This window comes from Neofelis nebulosa, chromosome 3 (genome assembly GCF_028018385.1).
Source record: "Neofelis nebulosa isolate mNeoNeb1 chromosome 3, mNeoNeb1.pri, whole genome shotgun sequence".
NCBI classification, from domain to species: Eukaryota; Metazoa; Chordata; class Mammalia; order Carnivora; family Felidae; genus Neofelis; species Neofelis nebulosa.
In genome coordinates, this window is record NC_080784.1 from 44560190 (window position 1) to 44577249 (window position 17060).

The following is a 17060-nucleotide window of genomic DNA, read 5'->3' on the forward strand; positions in this document are numbered from 1 at the left end:
TTCAGACATTAAAAGAGATGATAAGAAATACCATGAACAACTTTACAGACATAAATTCAAAAACTCAGAAGAAATGGACCAACTCTTAGAAAATCATGAATGACCAAAACTCACCAATAAGATATTGATAACATGAAGATACTTATAACAACTGACTTTGAATTCATAATTTAAAAGTTCCTTAGAAAACTCCAGACCTAGATTATTTCAGGGGAGAATTCAACCAACATTTCAAGACCAATTAATGTATTTTTTAAATAATCTCTTCCAGAAAATAGAAAAGAAGGGGGCACTTCCCAAACTCATTTTATGAATTCATATAATATATTCAGTATCAGATAAACACAGTATAAAGAAAGAAAACTAGAGACCAATATCTCTCATGAACTTAGATACAGAAATTATTCAACAAAATATTAGAAAACTAAATCCAATAATGTATAAAAAGAATTATAAACCATGAACAATTTGTATCAGGTATATAAGGCTGGTTCAACATTCAAAAATCTATCAGTGTAATCCAACATATCAACAAAATAAAGAAGAAAAATCATATGACTACATCAAAGGATAAAGAAAAAAACATGTGACAAAAATTTAAAAAAATTAAAAACCCAAGGCACAAGATAAAAGCTCTCAGTAGAGGACAATTAGTTCAACATGATAAAGAGCATCTACAAAAAGAAAACAAAACAAAACTACAAATAACATCATGTTTAGTGATGTAAAGCCCTAACACTTTCCTCCCTAAGATCAGGAACAAGGCAAGGATGTCCACTTTTGTCATTTATATTCAATACTGCACTAGAAGTTTTAGCCATGGCAGTAAAGCAATAAAAAGAAATTAAAAGTATATAGAATGATGAGGAAGAAACAATATTGTCTATATTTCCAAGTTACATGATTTGTCTATGTAGAAAATCCCAAAGAAACTCTGAAAAAAAATCCTGGAACTAGTATGTTAGTTCAGCAACATTACAGGATGCAAGATACACACACACAAAGTAATGGCATTTCTATAAACTAACAATGAACATGAGGAAACCAACGTTTAAAAGCACAGAAGAATTTCTTTCACTGTGCAAAAGTGTTTTTTGTTTCATGTAGTCCCAACAGTTTATTTTTACATTTGTTTCTCTTGCTTTAGGAGACATCTCTAGAAAAATGTTTCTATGTCAGAGAAATTGCTGCCTGTGTTCTCTCCTAAGATTTGTATGGTCTCAGGTCTCACATTTAGATCTTTAATACGTTATGAATTTATTTTTGTGTCTGGTGTAAGAAAGTGGTTCAGTTTCATTCTTTTGCATGTAGCTGCCCAGTTTTCCCAACACCATTTGTTGAAGAGACAGTCTTTTCCCCCATTGTATATTATTACCTCCTTTGTCATATAGTAATTGACCACACAAGCATGGATTTATTTCTAGGCTCTCTATTTTATTCTATTGATCTATGTGTCTATTTTTGTGCCAGTACTGTACTGCTCTGATATTACACGGCCATAAGAAATGATGAGATCTTGCCATTTGTGACAATATGGATGGAGCTGGAGGGTATTATGCTAAGTGAAAGAAGTCAGACTGAGAAAGACAAATGTCATATGATTTTACTCATATGTGGAATCTAAAAAACAAAAATGGGTAAACAAACAAAAAAAGCAGAATCAGCCTACAAATACAGAGAACAAACTGATGGTTGACAAGGGAAGTGGGGGGGATGAGCAAAATGGGTGAAAGGGAATGAGAGATATAGGCTTCTGGTTATGGAATGAACAAGTCATGGAATAAAAGGTGCAGCACAGGGACTATAGTCAGTAGTACTGTAAGAGCATTGTAGGGTGACAGATGATAGCTACACTTGTGATCATAGCATAACATAAAAAGAAGTTGAATCCCTAAGTTGTACACCTGAAATTAATGCAACGTTGTGTGTCAACTATATAAAAAAAAGTTCTAATAATTACAATCATTCAAAAGAAAATGAAAAAAATATGTATACACTTAAATAATGTACTGGATTGGTTTTTTGAAGAATGCAAAATGATGATAGAAGTAATCAAAGAAAGCTTTAATAAATGGAGAAATATTCCAAGTTCATGGGTTGGAAGTTCCAGTGTTACCAAGATGTCAATTCTCTATAAATTGATATAAGTTTAATGCAATTTCTATTAAAATTTCAGCAAGGCTGGCTTGTAAGAAAAAAAGAAGCTTACTCTAAAATTATATTGGTAAATACAAGTGATAGAATACCTAAAACAATCTTGACAGAATAAAATGAAAGGAATCACTCTACCACAAAATAAGGTTTCTTATATAGCTAACGTAATCAACACTGTGTTATTGGTAGAGGAACATAAAACCAATAAAACCCCAGAAATATACCCACATAAGTATGATCAATAGTTTCTGAACAAAAGTGCAAAGCAATGTAATGAATGAAGTGTAGTTTTTTCCACAAATGGTACCAGAGCAATTACACAACTGTGGTGGCTAATTTTACATGTCAAGTATGACACACAGTTGTTTGATGTGAAAGGTATTTTTATTTTTTTTATTATTTTTTTATTTTATTTATTTATTTATTTATTTTTTTGTGTGTGAAAGGTATTTTTAGATGCAATTAACATTTAAGTCAGGAGACACTGAGTAAAGCAAATTACCTTACATAATGTGGGTGGGATCCATCTAATCAGTTGAAGGCCTTACGAGCAAAGACTGACATTTTCCCAATAAAGAATTATTCTCCTGATTGCAACACAGAAACCAACCAGGGTTTCCATCCTGCTGCTCTGCAGAATTCAGACTCAACACTGTAATATCAACTCTTAACTGAATTTCCAGACTGCCTGCCTGCCCTATAGATTTCAAATTTGCCAACCGCCCACAGTTAAATGACCTAATTCCTTGAAATAAGCCATTCCTCTGTCTCTGTAAATACACACACACACTATTCTGTTTCTCTGCAGAACCATAATGCATTATCCACAATCTTAACCTAAATCTTGACCTAAATCTCACACCTTATTCAAAAATTTACTCAAGATAAAGAACATTTAGAAAAACACATAGGAGAAAACTTTGGGTATCTAGGACTAGGCAAAGCGCTTTTTGAGTTGACTTGAAAGTATGAAAGCCCATGTGAAGAGGATGAAAATTAAGCTACAGATTAAAAGAAAATATTTATAAGTCACATAACTGATTAAAAAAAAAAAAACTAGCATCCAGTATAGAAATCTCAAAACTTGACCAAAAAAAAAAAAAAAAAACTGGGCACCTTGGTGGCTCAGTCAGTTAAGCATCCAACTCAATTTCGGCTCAAGTCATGATCTTGTGATTCATGGGCTCAAGCTCTGAGTCAGTCTCTGTGCTGACCATGCAGAGTCTATTTGCGATTCTCTGTCTCACACTCTCTCTTCCCCTCCCTCACTCACTCTCTCTCTCGCAAAAATAAATAAACTTAAAAAAATCCAACCAGAAAATGCAAAAAAGACTTCAGGAGACATTTTATTGACAGTGATATACAAATGGCAAATAAACACATGAAAAGATATACATCATTAGCCATTAAGAAAATGCAACTTAAAACCACAATGAGATATCACTATCCATCTATTATTATGGCTAAAATAAAAATTATTGTTTATACCAAATGCTGGTGAAGATGCAGAGGAACTGGATCTCTCATATATTGCTGATGGGTATGTAAAAAGGTACAACCCTCTGGAAAATAGATTTGCAATTCCTTAGGAACTTATACATTGGCCACATGGCTCAGCAATTGTACTCCAGGAAATGAAAACTTACATCCACACAAAACCTATACACAAATGTCAATAGCAATTTTATTTGTAATAGATGAAAACTGGAAAAACCCAAATACTCTTAATGGTTAAGAATGAATAGTTAAGCAAACTGTGGTACATTTATACAATGGAATATTACTCAGCACTAAATATGAAGAAACTATTGACACATGCATCCTCCTAAATAGATTCCAAGGATATTACCCTGGCTGACAAAAACTAATCTCTACAGGTTACTACGTGATTCTATTATTATAACATTCTCCAAATGACAGAATTATAGAGATATAGAATTGATTAGAATGAGGGATTAGGGATACAGGGGAGAGGTATGAATACAAAGTGAAGCCATAAGACAGTTCCCTTTTTGTGATGGAACAGTTCTGTATCTTGATTGTAGTGGTGGTTACATGAATATACACATGCTATAGAATGGCACAGAACTACACACACACACACACACACACACACACACACACACTCATATAAAAAGAGATGAAATCTAAATAAGGTTTATACCAAAGTCAATTTCCTGTTTTTTATATCATACAGGTTAAAGACATTAAGACAATCTAGGTGAAAGATAGGCAAGGCCTCTCTGAACTATTTTTACTTTCCATTAAAGTGTAATTATTTCAAAATAAAAAGTTTAATTGAAAAAAAAGACCACCAATAACTGTGGCTAATTCTAAGTAAACGGATTCTGTGTAATGGTCATCCTTCTTCATATTTTTTGCCATTTCAAAAATTATTCAAAGATATATTACCTTTATAATTTACATTTTTATTAATTTTGTATTATTAAAACAGTGAAAACATATTATAATCACTAAAAATACTAGAAATAAGTGTTCTGAAATACAGAGAATTTATCTCTACGTGATGATAGTATGAATGCTTTTTTCCTCTTTTTCCTCTTCTCTATTTTCAAGTCATTTTTGATATGTGTATTTTTCATAATTTAAAATTGCATTAATTTTAATAAATCAAATAAAATTCAGCCAGAAAATATAAAATAATAAGGAAGCACTCTAAAGCTGATTAATTCCAACAAAATGTGTTAAGCAAAAAGTGAAAAATCATATATAGTATACTAATTTTTGTTTAATAAAAGAGATATAAAAAATGCACGTATCAACTCCACTGTGCAAAAACTAAAAGGTAAGATAACTAGAAATTAAATAAAAACTAAGATAATAGAAACAAATAATAAAAACTAATTGTTTTTCTATTGGGAGTAGGGGAGAGTAATGGGAATGGGATAGAAAGTTTGTAGCAATGGGAATGGAGTAGAAGGATAAAAAGATGATAATTCTCTGAGTATAATCATATATAGTTCTGAATCTTAAAAATTGCTTTATATTTCACATATCAATAACTAAAATAAAATGAACAAGGACAGGGGAAAATCCCAAAGTGTACTGTTTTCAAATAAATAATCTAACCACATCACGTAGGAAAAATGAATTAACCCAAATAATTCTTGAATAAAATATTTTTTATTTCTTTTGTTTGGTTTTTTAAAAACAGTCACAAATATGAAAAGGTAGGAGGCTAGAATGAACCTTATATTGTGGATTCAATTTGGAAGTATAATTTTGACCTCATTCTTTTTAATGTAGGTATATATATATACACACACACCCATATAATGAGTGTAAGTGTGAATATATATACATGTATACATATACCATATATTCATGTGTATTTATCCATATGTTTACATAGACATGAATATTATAAAGATATAGATTTCCTAGCTCTGTCTGTTGATGGGACCAGAAGCAGTGACACTCCAGTAGCAAAAAGCACAATTAATACCTAGATCTTGTTTTCTAAATACCATTTCCCATTCAGATGAACCAGGGCTTCTTAGAGAATGGCTGATTTTAGAAACTGGGGTAGGAAACATACAATATGAATAAACATCTTGTGATTCCAGAAAGTAAGGAAGCATTCAAAAAGAACAACAACAAAAAAAACCTCAAAATGTTAGGAGTTCGTCAAAGAGACACATGAGTCAACTAAAAGAACTCCCAATGGCCAAAGCTAGAAAAAGTTGAACAATGAAAGAAATACAGTAGCACTGGTTTATAACCCAGACTATAACATAAATATCCGTGAGTCTATAATCTTACAAATAAATGATTGAATAAATAAATGGAGAAAAATAGACAAGCTACTGAGCCCCCAAGGTGAAACATAACTTCCTACTCCTGAAATATGGACTATGCACAGTAACTTCTTTCAAGGAAGGACAACATGGAAAGGGAAATAAAGAGTAATTTTACAGTGAGAAATGTGACAAACATTACATCAGGCAGGCCATCAAGGTTAACATCAACAAGTTATGTACATTTGATAATGATATGGTGAAAAGGCACTTTACCTCTGTGGTCTTCCTCCCAAGCCTAATCATAAGAGAAACATCAGACAAATCTTAATTTGAGGGACATTCTACTGTGTATCTGACCAGTTCTCCTCAACTGTCAAGGTCATCAAAAACAAAGAAACTATGAGAAACTGTCAAGAGAAGCTTAAGGATACATAACTAATAATTGTAATGTGGTATCTTGAGCGGAATCCTGGAAAAGACTTTAGGTAAAAGAAATCTGAATGAAATATGGAATTTATTTAATAAGAATGTACCAACATTAGTTCACTGATTATAACAAATGTACCATATTATGGTTAGATGTTAGTATCTGGGAAAACAGGATGTGCTGCTTATGGGGAAAGATGGGCAAGAGGGAAATTTGGGGAAGTAATGCTATGTTCTAAAACTGGATGTGGTGATGGTTGTACAATTCCATACATTAATCAAAAGCAAATATTTGTACACATCATGGGTAACTTTTATGGTAAATAATATCTCAATAAGTCTGTTTAAAAATGAATTGTTTGGTGTATGTTCAAAATGAGTATAACCATAAAAAAATTCTTAAAACACTTTAAGTGTTGTTGTTCTAATTACCATATCAGGACCACACACAGATCCATCTTCTACAAATGTATCATCTCTTTCTTCAGGACTGTCAATTGTTGTCCATGGATTTTTATTTGCCTTGTTTTGGTTCCGATATGTAGATACACACATTTCTTCCCGTACATGTGTGTAAATCACAGATAAATTTGCACGTGACACTAATTCTTTGTGTGGCCAAGCACAAACTAATTTTCCACATAGAAGATGACTAGAAGCATAAGGCAGAAAAAATATTCTCTTTTTACTGAAATAACATAAATTGCTGATATACCTAAGTTTTTTTTAAAAAGTGTCTTACTAATTTAACTCCAGGTCTCAATAATTTTCTCTCAGCAAACTTTTTGAGCACAGTGACTTATGTATGATGTGACTCTTTTTGTTTTGTGAGGCGAAGTGGCAAGGGAAAAAATAATGATATTTGCAACCTGACAGCCCTGATCTGTCTGATATTAGCTTCTGAAATTTGAGCAAATTATCACTGGTTTTCAATTCTCTCATTAGTAAAACAGGATAAATAATTCTCACTATAAATATCGTTGTTATAACATTATAGGCACTGAACACATGTTATTTGTAGGCAATGGGTAATACTGTTCAGCTCAGATCATGAAACAAAGAAATGTGTGATAAACTGCCATATAATAAGATATAAGATATATTATCATATACATTCTAGGATCTTGGCAATATATAACCAACATCCCAAACAAAATTATAATTTTCTAAATACATACGCATAACTACAATGGTCTTGGCCACAGTTTCCATATCTATCTCCTCTTGAGTTTACTTCATCATAACAAGCAAATGGAGCACCTCTAGAAGCTGAAAGAAAAAAATTTAAGTAAATTACAAAACATAATTCCAACAATCATTATATAAATAATAAACTCACTTTGGAAATTATAATGTGATACCTAAGGAGGCTTATAATTGCCTAGCATTAAAAAGTTGCTGGAGTAAATCTGATTAAAAAGAGAGCTTCTCATTTTAAATCTATAGACTTTGTTCTGCACCAAACAGAAAATAACCAGCAAAATTATTCAAATGCTGTTACATTATTAGGAATATAAGTAGCCATAGCTCTCTCTTTGTCCTCTAAATTGTTTACTTTCTGTCTTAGTTTCCTATCCAGTGTGAAAACATAGTTTGTTCTTAGTCCAAATGAAACAGGAGAGAAAGAGTATCTATAATGCAATGCTGATAAGAAACCCAAAGAGCATTTGACTTAACTCTTCTTCTTCTACACTTAAGCTCTCATCTCTGTTTCCTAGTATGCTAACAATCACTAAAAAAAAGAATTTTGAAGGGCTCCAGTCCCAAGTGGCAACTTACGAAGACCCTGAATTCTCCTCCTTCCATGGACACACCAAATATACATCTATTTATAGAGAAATTCCTCCTGAAGAACTGAGTACTGACTGAATGGCTTCTACACAGTGAAAGACAGAAAGACCATAAAGAGAATCACAAGAGAGGTGGAGACATGGTAGCAAAGGAAACTTCCACCCTTGATGCTCCAGTAGGGAGGGATAGGACTGAGGGACCATGAGCGGATTCATCTGCCCTGAAATCACAGGGGGGAAAGATGCAATTTAAAAGAGCAACTAAAATATAAAAGATGCAGTTCTAGAACTCCGCCAAATACTAGGAGAGCTGTTGGAACTCTCTATGGGTCAGAGGGGCTGGCAAGCACCACAGTTAACATATCCCCTCCACCTTGATAGCATAGGCAAAAGCAGGATCCTGATACCACAGCTGACAATTTTCTCAGTGAGATCTGGGTCCTTGGCCCATACCAGCCCTGGACCCTATTGGCACAGATAAAAAGCTGTGGTTTAAAGGAGCAGCTAGAATATAAAAGAACTAGCCTTAGAATCTTGCCTCATGGCAGGGAAGTTACTAAAACTCCTTTGGGTTGGAGGGGCTGGCAAGCACCACGATTTGCACCCTCTTTCTATGTTGATAGCATGGACAGGAAAGGGGCCTGGGTGCCCTAGCTGGTCTACTACCTCAGTGAATCCCAGGCTCCTAGCCCATGACATCCCCAGTAATCCCACCAAGGTGGCCAAAGCCACACCAGGGCACCCCTGGTCCATGCTCACTACAGCTCCAACCATCTTGCCCAACTGACATAGGTGCAAAGCACCCAGGGAACACACCAGGCCCATACCACCTTGACTATAGATGGATTTATGGGGGCACTCCCAGTTCAGAATGCCCTGGGACCTCCCAGCTCACACCTGCTTTAGCTCCAGTCACCCCACAAGAACAACCCCTGCACAAAGTGCCCTGGGAACCTCCAGCCCATGCCCTGCCTTGCTTTAGATACCCTGTGCATGGAGTGCCCTGGGACAACATGACCTTCATCCACTTCAGTTTCAGCTCTGCACTCTGTGCAAAGAGCTCTGGGACTCTCCCCTCTCCCTCCCACTGCCAGTTTGCACCCACTTCAGCTTGCAAGAACAAAGATCAAGGTTAGTTGAAGGAAGGAAAGAATAAAGATCAGAGTAGAAATAAATAAAAAATTTAACAAACAAAAAAAACCAGAAGAGATCAATGAAATCAAGAGCTTGCTGGTTCTTTGAAAAGATAAACAAAATTGATAAATCTTTAGCCAGACTCATTAAGAAAAAAAGAGAGAGGACTCAAATAAATAAAATCAGAATGAAAGAGCATAAATAACAATTGACACCACAGAAATACAAAGAATTATAAGAGACTACTATGAAAAATTATATGCCAACAAATTGGATAATCCAGAAAAAAATATATAAATTCTTAGAAACATACAATCTTGCAAAAGTGAACCAAGAAGAAATAGAAAATTTAGGGGCATCTCAGTTAGTTGAGCAACTCTTAATTTTGGCTTGGGTTGTGATTCCAGGGTCATGGGATCAAGCCCCATGTTGGGTTCTGCACTGAGCATGGAGCCTGCTTGAGATTCTCTCTCTCTCTCTCTCTCTCTCTCTCTCTCTCTCTCTCTCTTTTCTCTTTCTCTCCCTCCCTCCCTCCCTCTGCCCCTCTCCTCTGCTCATGTAAACTCTCTCTTTCTTTAAAAAAACAATTTAACAAAACAAGAAATAGAAAATCTGGACACACCAATAACTAGTAATGAAATTAAATTAGTACTCAAAAAACTACCAAAAAATAAAAGTCAAGGTCAAGAATTCTACTAAACATTTAAAGTATAATTAATACCTATTCTCCTCAAACTTCCAAAACATAAAAGAAGAGGAAAGTTTCAAATACACTCTATGCAGCCAGCATCACCTTAAGACCAAAACCACATAAACATACTACAAAACAAAAACTGCAGGTCAATATCTCTGAGTAACATACATACAAAATCCTCAATAAATATCAGTAAATCACATTCAACAATATATGAAAAGGATCATCCACCACAATCAAGTGGGATTTATTCTGGGGATGCAGTGATGGTTCAATAATGTGGATACACCACATTAACAAAATGAGGGATAAAATTATATGATCATTTGTCAAATGCAGAAAAAGTATTTGACAAAATTCAATAACCTTTTATGATAAATCTCAACAAAGTGGGTTTAGAGGGAACATACCTCAACATAATAAAGGTCACATATGAAAAACCCACAGCTAACATCAGACCCAATGGTGAAAAACAGCACTTTTCCTCTAAGATCAGGAAATATACAAGAATGTCCACTCTCACCACTTTTATTCAACTTAGTACTAGAAATTCTAGCCACAGCGATTAGACAAGAAAAAGTAATAAAAGAAATTCAAATTGGTTAGGAAGAAGTAAAACAGTTACTATTTGCAGAGGACATGATACTATATATAGAAAAGCCTAAAGACTCCACAAAAAAAAACTATTAGAAGTAATAATTCAGTAAATGTGCAGAATTCAGTAAAGTTGCATGATATAAAATTAATATGCAAAATTTTCTTGTGCCTGTGTACACTAACAATGAAGTAGAATAAAGAGAAATTAATAAAACAACTCCATTTACAATTGCACCAAAAAATAATAAAATACCTAGGAATAAACTTAACCAAGGTGAAAGACCTGTACTCTGAAAACTAAAGCACTGACAAAAGAAGTTGAAGATGACACAAACTAATGCAAGATTCCATGGTCATGGATTGGAGGAATCAATATTATTAAATTTTTCATACTACCCAAAACAATCTACACATTCAATGAAATCCCTGTCAAAAATTCAACAGCATTTTTCACATAAATAGAACAAATAATATTAAAATTTTTATGGAAGCACAAAAGACCTCAGCCAAAGCAATGTTGAGAAAGAAGAACAAAACTGGAAGTATCACAATTCCAGGTTTCAAAATATGGTGCAAAGCTGTAGTAATCAAAACAGTATGGTACTGGAACAAAAAGAGACACCTAGATCAACAGAACATAATCCAGAGACCAGAAATAAACCCATACTTACATTGTCAATTAATCTATGACAAAGGAGGCAAGAATATACACTGGGGAAAAGGCAGACTCTTCAATAAATAGTGCTGGAAAACTGGACAGCTACATGAAAAAGAATAAAAATTGGCCTACTTTCTCACACCATTCACAAAAATAAACTCAAAATGGATTAAAGACCTAAAGTAAGGCACAAAACCATAAAACTCCCAGAAGAAAACACACAGTAATTTCTTTGGCACCAGTCATAGCAGCATGTTTCTAAATATGTCTCCTCAGGCAAGGGAAAGAAAAGCAAAAATAAACTAGTAAGACTACATCAAATTAAAAAGCTTTTGCACATCAAAGAGAACCATCAACAAAGAAAAAAGGCAATCTACTAAATAGGAGAATATATTTGCAAATGATATATACCCAATAAAGGGTTAAGATCCAAATTATGTAAAAAAAAAAAGATCCAAATTATGTAAAGAACTTACACAACTCAACACCAAAAATAAGCAAACAATCCAATTTAAAAAGTGGGCAGAGGACCTAAATAGACATTTTCCAAAGAAGACATGCAGATGTCCAACAGACACCTGAAAAGATACTCATCACTAATCATCAGAAAAATTCAAAGAAAAAACAAAATGAGACACCACCTTATACCTCTCAGAATGACTAGAATCAAAAAGACAATTAAAGACAAGGATGAACAGGGAGGGGGCAAAACAGAAGAGACTCATAAAAATGGAGAACAAACAGGGTTGCTGGAGGGGTTGTGGGAGGGGGGATGGGCTAAATGGGTAAGGGGCACTAAGGAATCTACTCCTGAAATCATTGTTGCACTATATGCTAACTAATTTGGATGTAAATTTTAAAAGTAAAAAAAATAAAAATAAAGACAAGGATGTAAAGAAAAAGGAACCCTTGTGCACCTTTGGTAGGAATGTAAATTGGTATATCCACTATTGAAAAAAGTATGGAGGTGCCTTGAAAAATTAAAAATAGAAATATCATATGACTAATTCCACTGTTGTGTATATACCCAAAAAAACAAACAGACAAAAAAAAACCATAATTCAAAAAGATACATGCATCCCTATGTTTATTACAACATTATTTACAGTAGCCAAAATATGGAACAACCTAAGCATCCATCAATAGATGAATGGTTAAAGAAGATGTAATATTCTTTATATATATATATATATATATATATACACACATATATGTGTGTGTGTGTCTATATATATACATATGTACATATGTATATGTACATATGTATATATATAGACACACACACACAATGGAACACTACTCAGCCATAAAAATAATGAGATACTGACATCTGTGACAAAATTTATGGACCAAAGGATATTATGCTAAGTAAAATAAGTCAGAAAGAGAAAAACAAAAACGATATGATTTCACTTATATGTGAAATCTAAGAAACAAAACATGTACAAAAAGCAAAAACAAAAAGCAGAAACAGACCCATAAATACAAAGAATAAATTAATGGTTGCCAGTAAGGAGTATGGGAGATGGGCAAATGGGTGAAGGGTAATGGGAGATACAGGCTTCCAGTTATGGAATTAATAAGTCATGGGGATAAAAAGTAAAACATAGGGAATATAGTCAATGGTGTTGTAATAGTGTTGTATGGTGACAGATGGTAGCTACACTTATGGTGAGCACAGCATAATGTATAGAGTTGTTGAATCACTACGCTGTACACCTGAAACTACTGTAACATTATGTGTCAACTATACTTCAATTAAAAAAAAAGAATTGTCTTTTTTGGCTCAGTCAGTTGAGTTTCTGACTCTTGATTTTGGTTCAGGTCATGATCTCAGGGTCATGGGATTGAGCCCCACGTCTGGCTCTATGCTGAGCACAGAAACTGCTTAAGATCCTCTCTCTCTCCTTCTGCCCCTCTCCCCCACTGACACTCTCTCAAAATAAAATATAAAATCTTAAAAAAAATAATTACTGAATTTTAAAATCAGGAAGGATGCCAATGTGCACCTACTTCACCCCTGTCATATGTTTAGTTATGTCTAATTTTTAAATCACAAAAAATTCAAATGTAATAATAGCTGCCCCATCACTATGACTTGGTTATTTAGAGGTGTGTTGTGTTGATCATGTTAGTCACATGTAATAAAAACTGAGATCTTTTGTTGTCACCACTATTAATTGGCAAAGGAGCTCTCCTTAGCAACTTTACAGTTCTCATAGTTGAAGAACATGCTCAATAAACTTCATTCTCTCTCCTGACACAACCTATACACATAAAGGATGCTACAAAACACAATCTACAAATAGGTTTGTGAGCAGAATCTACCATAATAAGCAATTCTCTTTTGAAAAGGCCTACTCTTGAACCCACCCAATAAGTAATTAACATCTGTTTGCTTTGTCCCAACTTACTGATTTGATTTGATTTTGTTTGATTAAATCTAGTTCAAACTTCTCAATTCCTCCAAATTCTACCCAAGGACTAGGATTAGAATGGTCAAAATTTAAATTTAAGGAGGTAGAGTAACAAAAACTCAATATTCAAATAACATCCTTATTTCCCCCATTATTTATTTTTGAGAGAGAGACGGGGGTGGGGGGAAGAGAGGAGGGACAGAGAGAGAAGGAGGCACAGAATCTGAAGCAGGCTCCAGGCTTCAAGCTGTCAGCACAGAGCCCAACGTGGGGCTCAAACCCACGAACTGTGAAATCATGACCTGAGGCAAAGTCTTACTCTTGGTTTTGGCTCAGGTCATGATCTTGCAGTTTGTGGGTTCAAGCCCCACATCGGGCTCTGTGCTGACAACATGGAGCCTACCTGGTGTTCTCTCTTTCTCCCTCTCTCTCTCTGCCCCATACTCTGTCTCTCTCTCAAAAAACAAAATAAAAATTAACTAAAAATTTGAAAGCAACCCAAGTGTTCATCAATGGATGCATGGAAAAATAAAAATGTGCTATATACACACAAACAATGAAATTTTATTCAGCATTAAAAAGGATAGAAATTTTGCAATATTCTACAACATGGGTGAATCTTGAGGACATTACGCTAAGTGAAATAATCAGCCAGTCACAAAAAGACAAATACTATATGATTCTACTGATATGGTACCTAGCATAGTCAAAATCAAAGATACAGAAAGTAGAATGGTGGTTGCCAGGGACTGAAGGAGAAAGAATGGAGTTATTGTTTAATAGGTACTGAGTTTCAGTTTTACAATATGAAAAGTTATGAATGGCTCAATATGGTATACTTTATGTTACGTGTATTTTAACACAATAAAAAATTTGTGGAAAGACAAAAGAACCCATTTCATTTTATATGTAGACATTGTCTTATATATTATTTAAAATAATTCAGCTAAAACATTTTTAAAGCTTCATTGCATTATTTTCTTACTCAGAAGCCCATTACTAATTAGTATTTTACTCTTAACATCATCTTTTAGGTGTTTACATCTAAAATTTAATTTCTTAGAGCTTGGGAACAATTTTCCCATCTTCTGTTCTTCCTAAAATAGACCTGATATATAATAAATATATGTGGATTTTTTGTTAAAAGGGAAACACAAAAAGAGGGATGTCTTATGCCACCATAATGCTAGCATTACTACCTTTAGCATTTTGTGTAAGGCAGGTCTAGTGGTCACGAATTCATTTGGCTTTTGTTTGTCTGGAAAGATTTTATATCCCCTTAATTTTTGAAAGTCATTTTTGCCTGATATAATATTCTTTGTTGGCAGCTTTTTCTTTCAGTGCTTTGAATATATCTTCCCACTACCTTCTGGACTGTAAGATTTCTGATGAAAACTTTCCTCCTAGTCCTATGGGGGTTCCTTTGGATGTAAAAACTTACTTTTTTTTTCTACTTAAAAAATTCTCTCTTTGTCTTTGAATTTTGGCAATTTTATTATAATGTATTTTATGGATTTCTTTGGGTTTATCTTATTTGAGGTTATTTGGTCTTTCTCAATCTGGATATCTCATTTCCTTCTTCCAGCTTTGGAATTTTTTAACCATTATTTCTTAGAATATGCTTTCTTTCTTTCTTTTTTAAAGTTTATTTGTTTATTTTTAGGAAGAGTGAGAGAGAGAGAGGGAAAGAGAGAGAGCAAGCATGAGTGGGGGAGAGAGAATACCAAGCAGGCTCCACACTGTCAGTTCAGAACCCAATGTGGGGCTTGATCCCACAAACCAAATGTGAGCCAAAACCAAGAGTCAGATGTTCAACAGACTGAGCTACCCAGGTGCCCCAAATGTGCTTTCTGATCCTTTTCTTCTCTGTTCTTTTTTCTGGAACTCTCATAATGCATATAGTCCCACTAATGGTGCTCCATAAGCCCTTTAAGTCACTGTTTCTCATTCCTTTATCTTATTTGCTGTTCTTACTTAATCATTTCCAGTGACTTCTCCTTGAGTTCATTGGTCATTTTGTTTGCTTGATCTAGTCTGCTGTTGAATACCTCTAACGCATTTTTCAGTTGTTAGTGTATTATAAGCGTCATGATTTCTGTTTGGTACTTGGGGATCTGGACTAATGGATCAAGTCTTTGCCTCCCAAATAGAAAGCTGGGAACTAGGATTATTTATCTACTCACTTGGTGGTGAGCAGGAGGAGTACCATTGATGTCTAATAGCTCAAGCTGCCACCCCTGTTGCCCCTGGACATCTAGACAGTTCAGACCCATCAGAGCTCCCAGAACTGGCAGGACAGATTCCAGATGTTTGGGCATCCCCCTTGAAAATGTATGCATGTTGGACATCTAAGCAAATCCTTCTCTGTTGGGTGAAGCTGAGAGCTAGATGTTTTCTCCCTGCTTGTAAGGCACTGCACTGTGGTAAGAATCTCTAACGAGAGGGTGTCTTGAATCTCCCTACTGGCTTTGGTGAGCTCTGCTTTGTTCTAGTAAAAACCCTTGTTTCATTTAAGCCTAAACTAAACCCCACCACCACAAATTCTATATAATATTCTGACAAGTTGCATTTCCACTTGAGGTTTCTTCCTTTGCAAACAAGAATTCCATATAAATTCTGGGGTTTTTTTTCATTTTTCAGAATCAAGAAAATTTTATTTCCTTTAACACTAATGCATACTAGGCAAGATGTCACTCATTAAAAATCACATTTACTTTTGTTCTATAAAATTGAATAACAAAGCTTGTAATAATCAGAATTTAGGAACTAAGGAGAAAGTTATGGTCATTACCTCCTCCAATCAATTCTTTACACTGTTTGGTAAATATGCGACATCGTCCTTTGTAACAGAAGGAATTGCCTGAATCACAACTTTGTCCATTACGTGCATAAGTGTCAGGCATACAGTGTGGGGAAACTCCATTGCAATATTCAGTGAAATCACATTCATCATATGATTTCCTACACTGTATACCAATTGATTTTAGCTAGAAGGGAAAAGGAACATAAGAAAAGATTATGCATCAATGATACTCAAGTTCTACTTCCCTTCAAGTTTTAAATTTTCACTCATTTACTTTTTCCTAAGTTGCTAAGAGCAATGAGAAAATTAAGTCTTCTTATTAACTACTTAAGCGTTGCACAGAAATTTAAAAAGCTAAATTTACTGTGGATAAAGGAGTGGATAATGCTCGTGAGAGAAGTGAGAAACTCAAAGATAAGTAGACTACCATAATTATTTTTTTAAAAAAAAAGAAAGACAAAAAGCACGGCTAAGGAATTAACATAAAATTACTTTCAAAAAGTTACTTCCAACCCATTATGGCTATGCTCACATAGTTTCTCCATATGCTGTTCCTTAAAGCAGAAATCAACCATTTACAAAACAATAAATATACATGATAAAGATTTAGAAAACAGTTTCTAGAT

The 17060-nt window shown here is 34.2% G+C and overlaps 1 protein-coding gene across 9 annotated transcripts in view; it reads right to left on the reverse strand.

Annotated features, from left to right (window-relative positions):
- LOC131506714 (disintegrin and metalloproteinase domain-containing protein 5-like) overlaps nt 1-17060 on the reverse strand; it is a 134141-nt gene that overhangs the window by 26848 nt on the left and 90233 nt on the right. For all 9 annotated transcript variants that reach the window (XM_058720610.1, XM_058720609.1, XM_058720615.1 and 6 more), the window contains 3 exons: nt 16423-16618; nt 7520-7610; nt 6774-6993 (listed from right to left, as the gene is read on the reverse strand). In XM_058720610.1, the coding sequence (XP_058576593.1) occupies nt 6774-6993; nt 7520-7610; nt 16423-16618 (507 nt within the window). The remainder of the gene's footprint in view (nt 1-6773; nt 6994-7519; nt 7611-16422; nt 16619-17060) is intronic.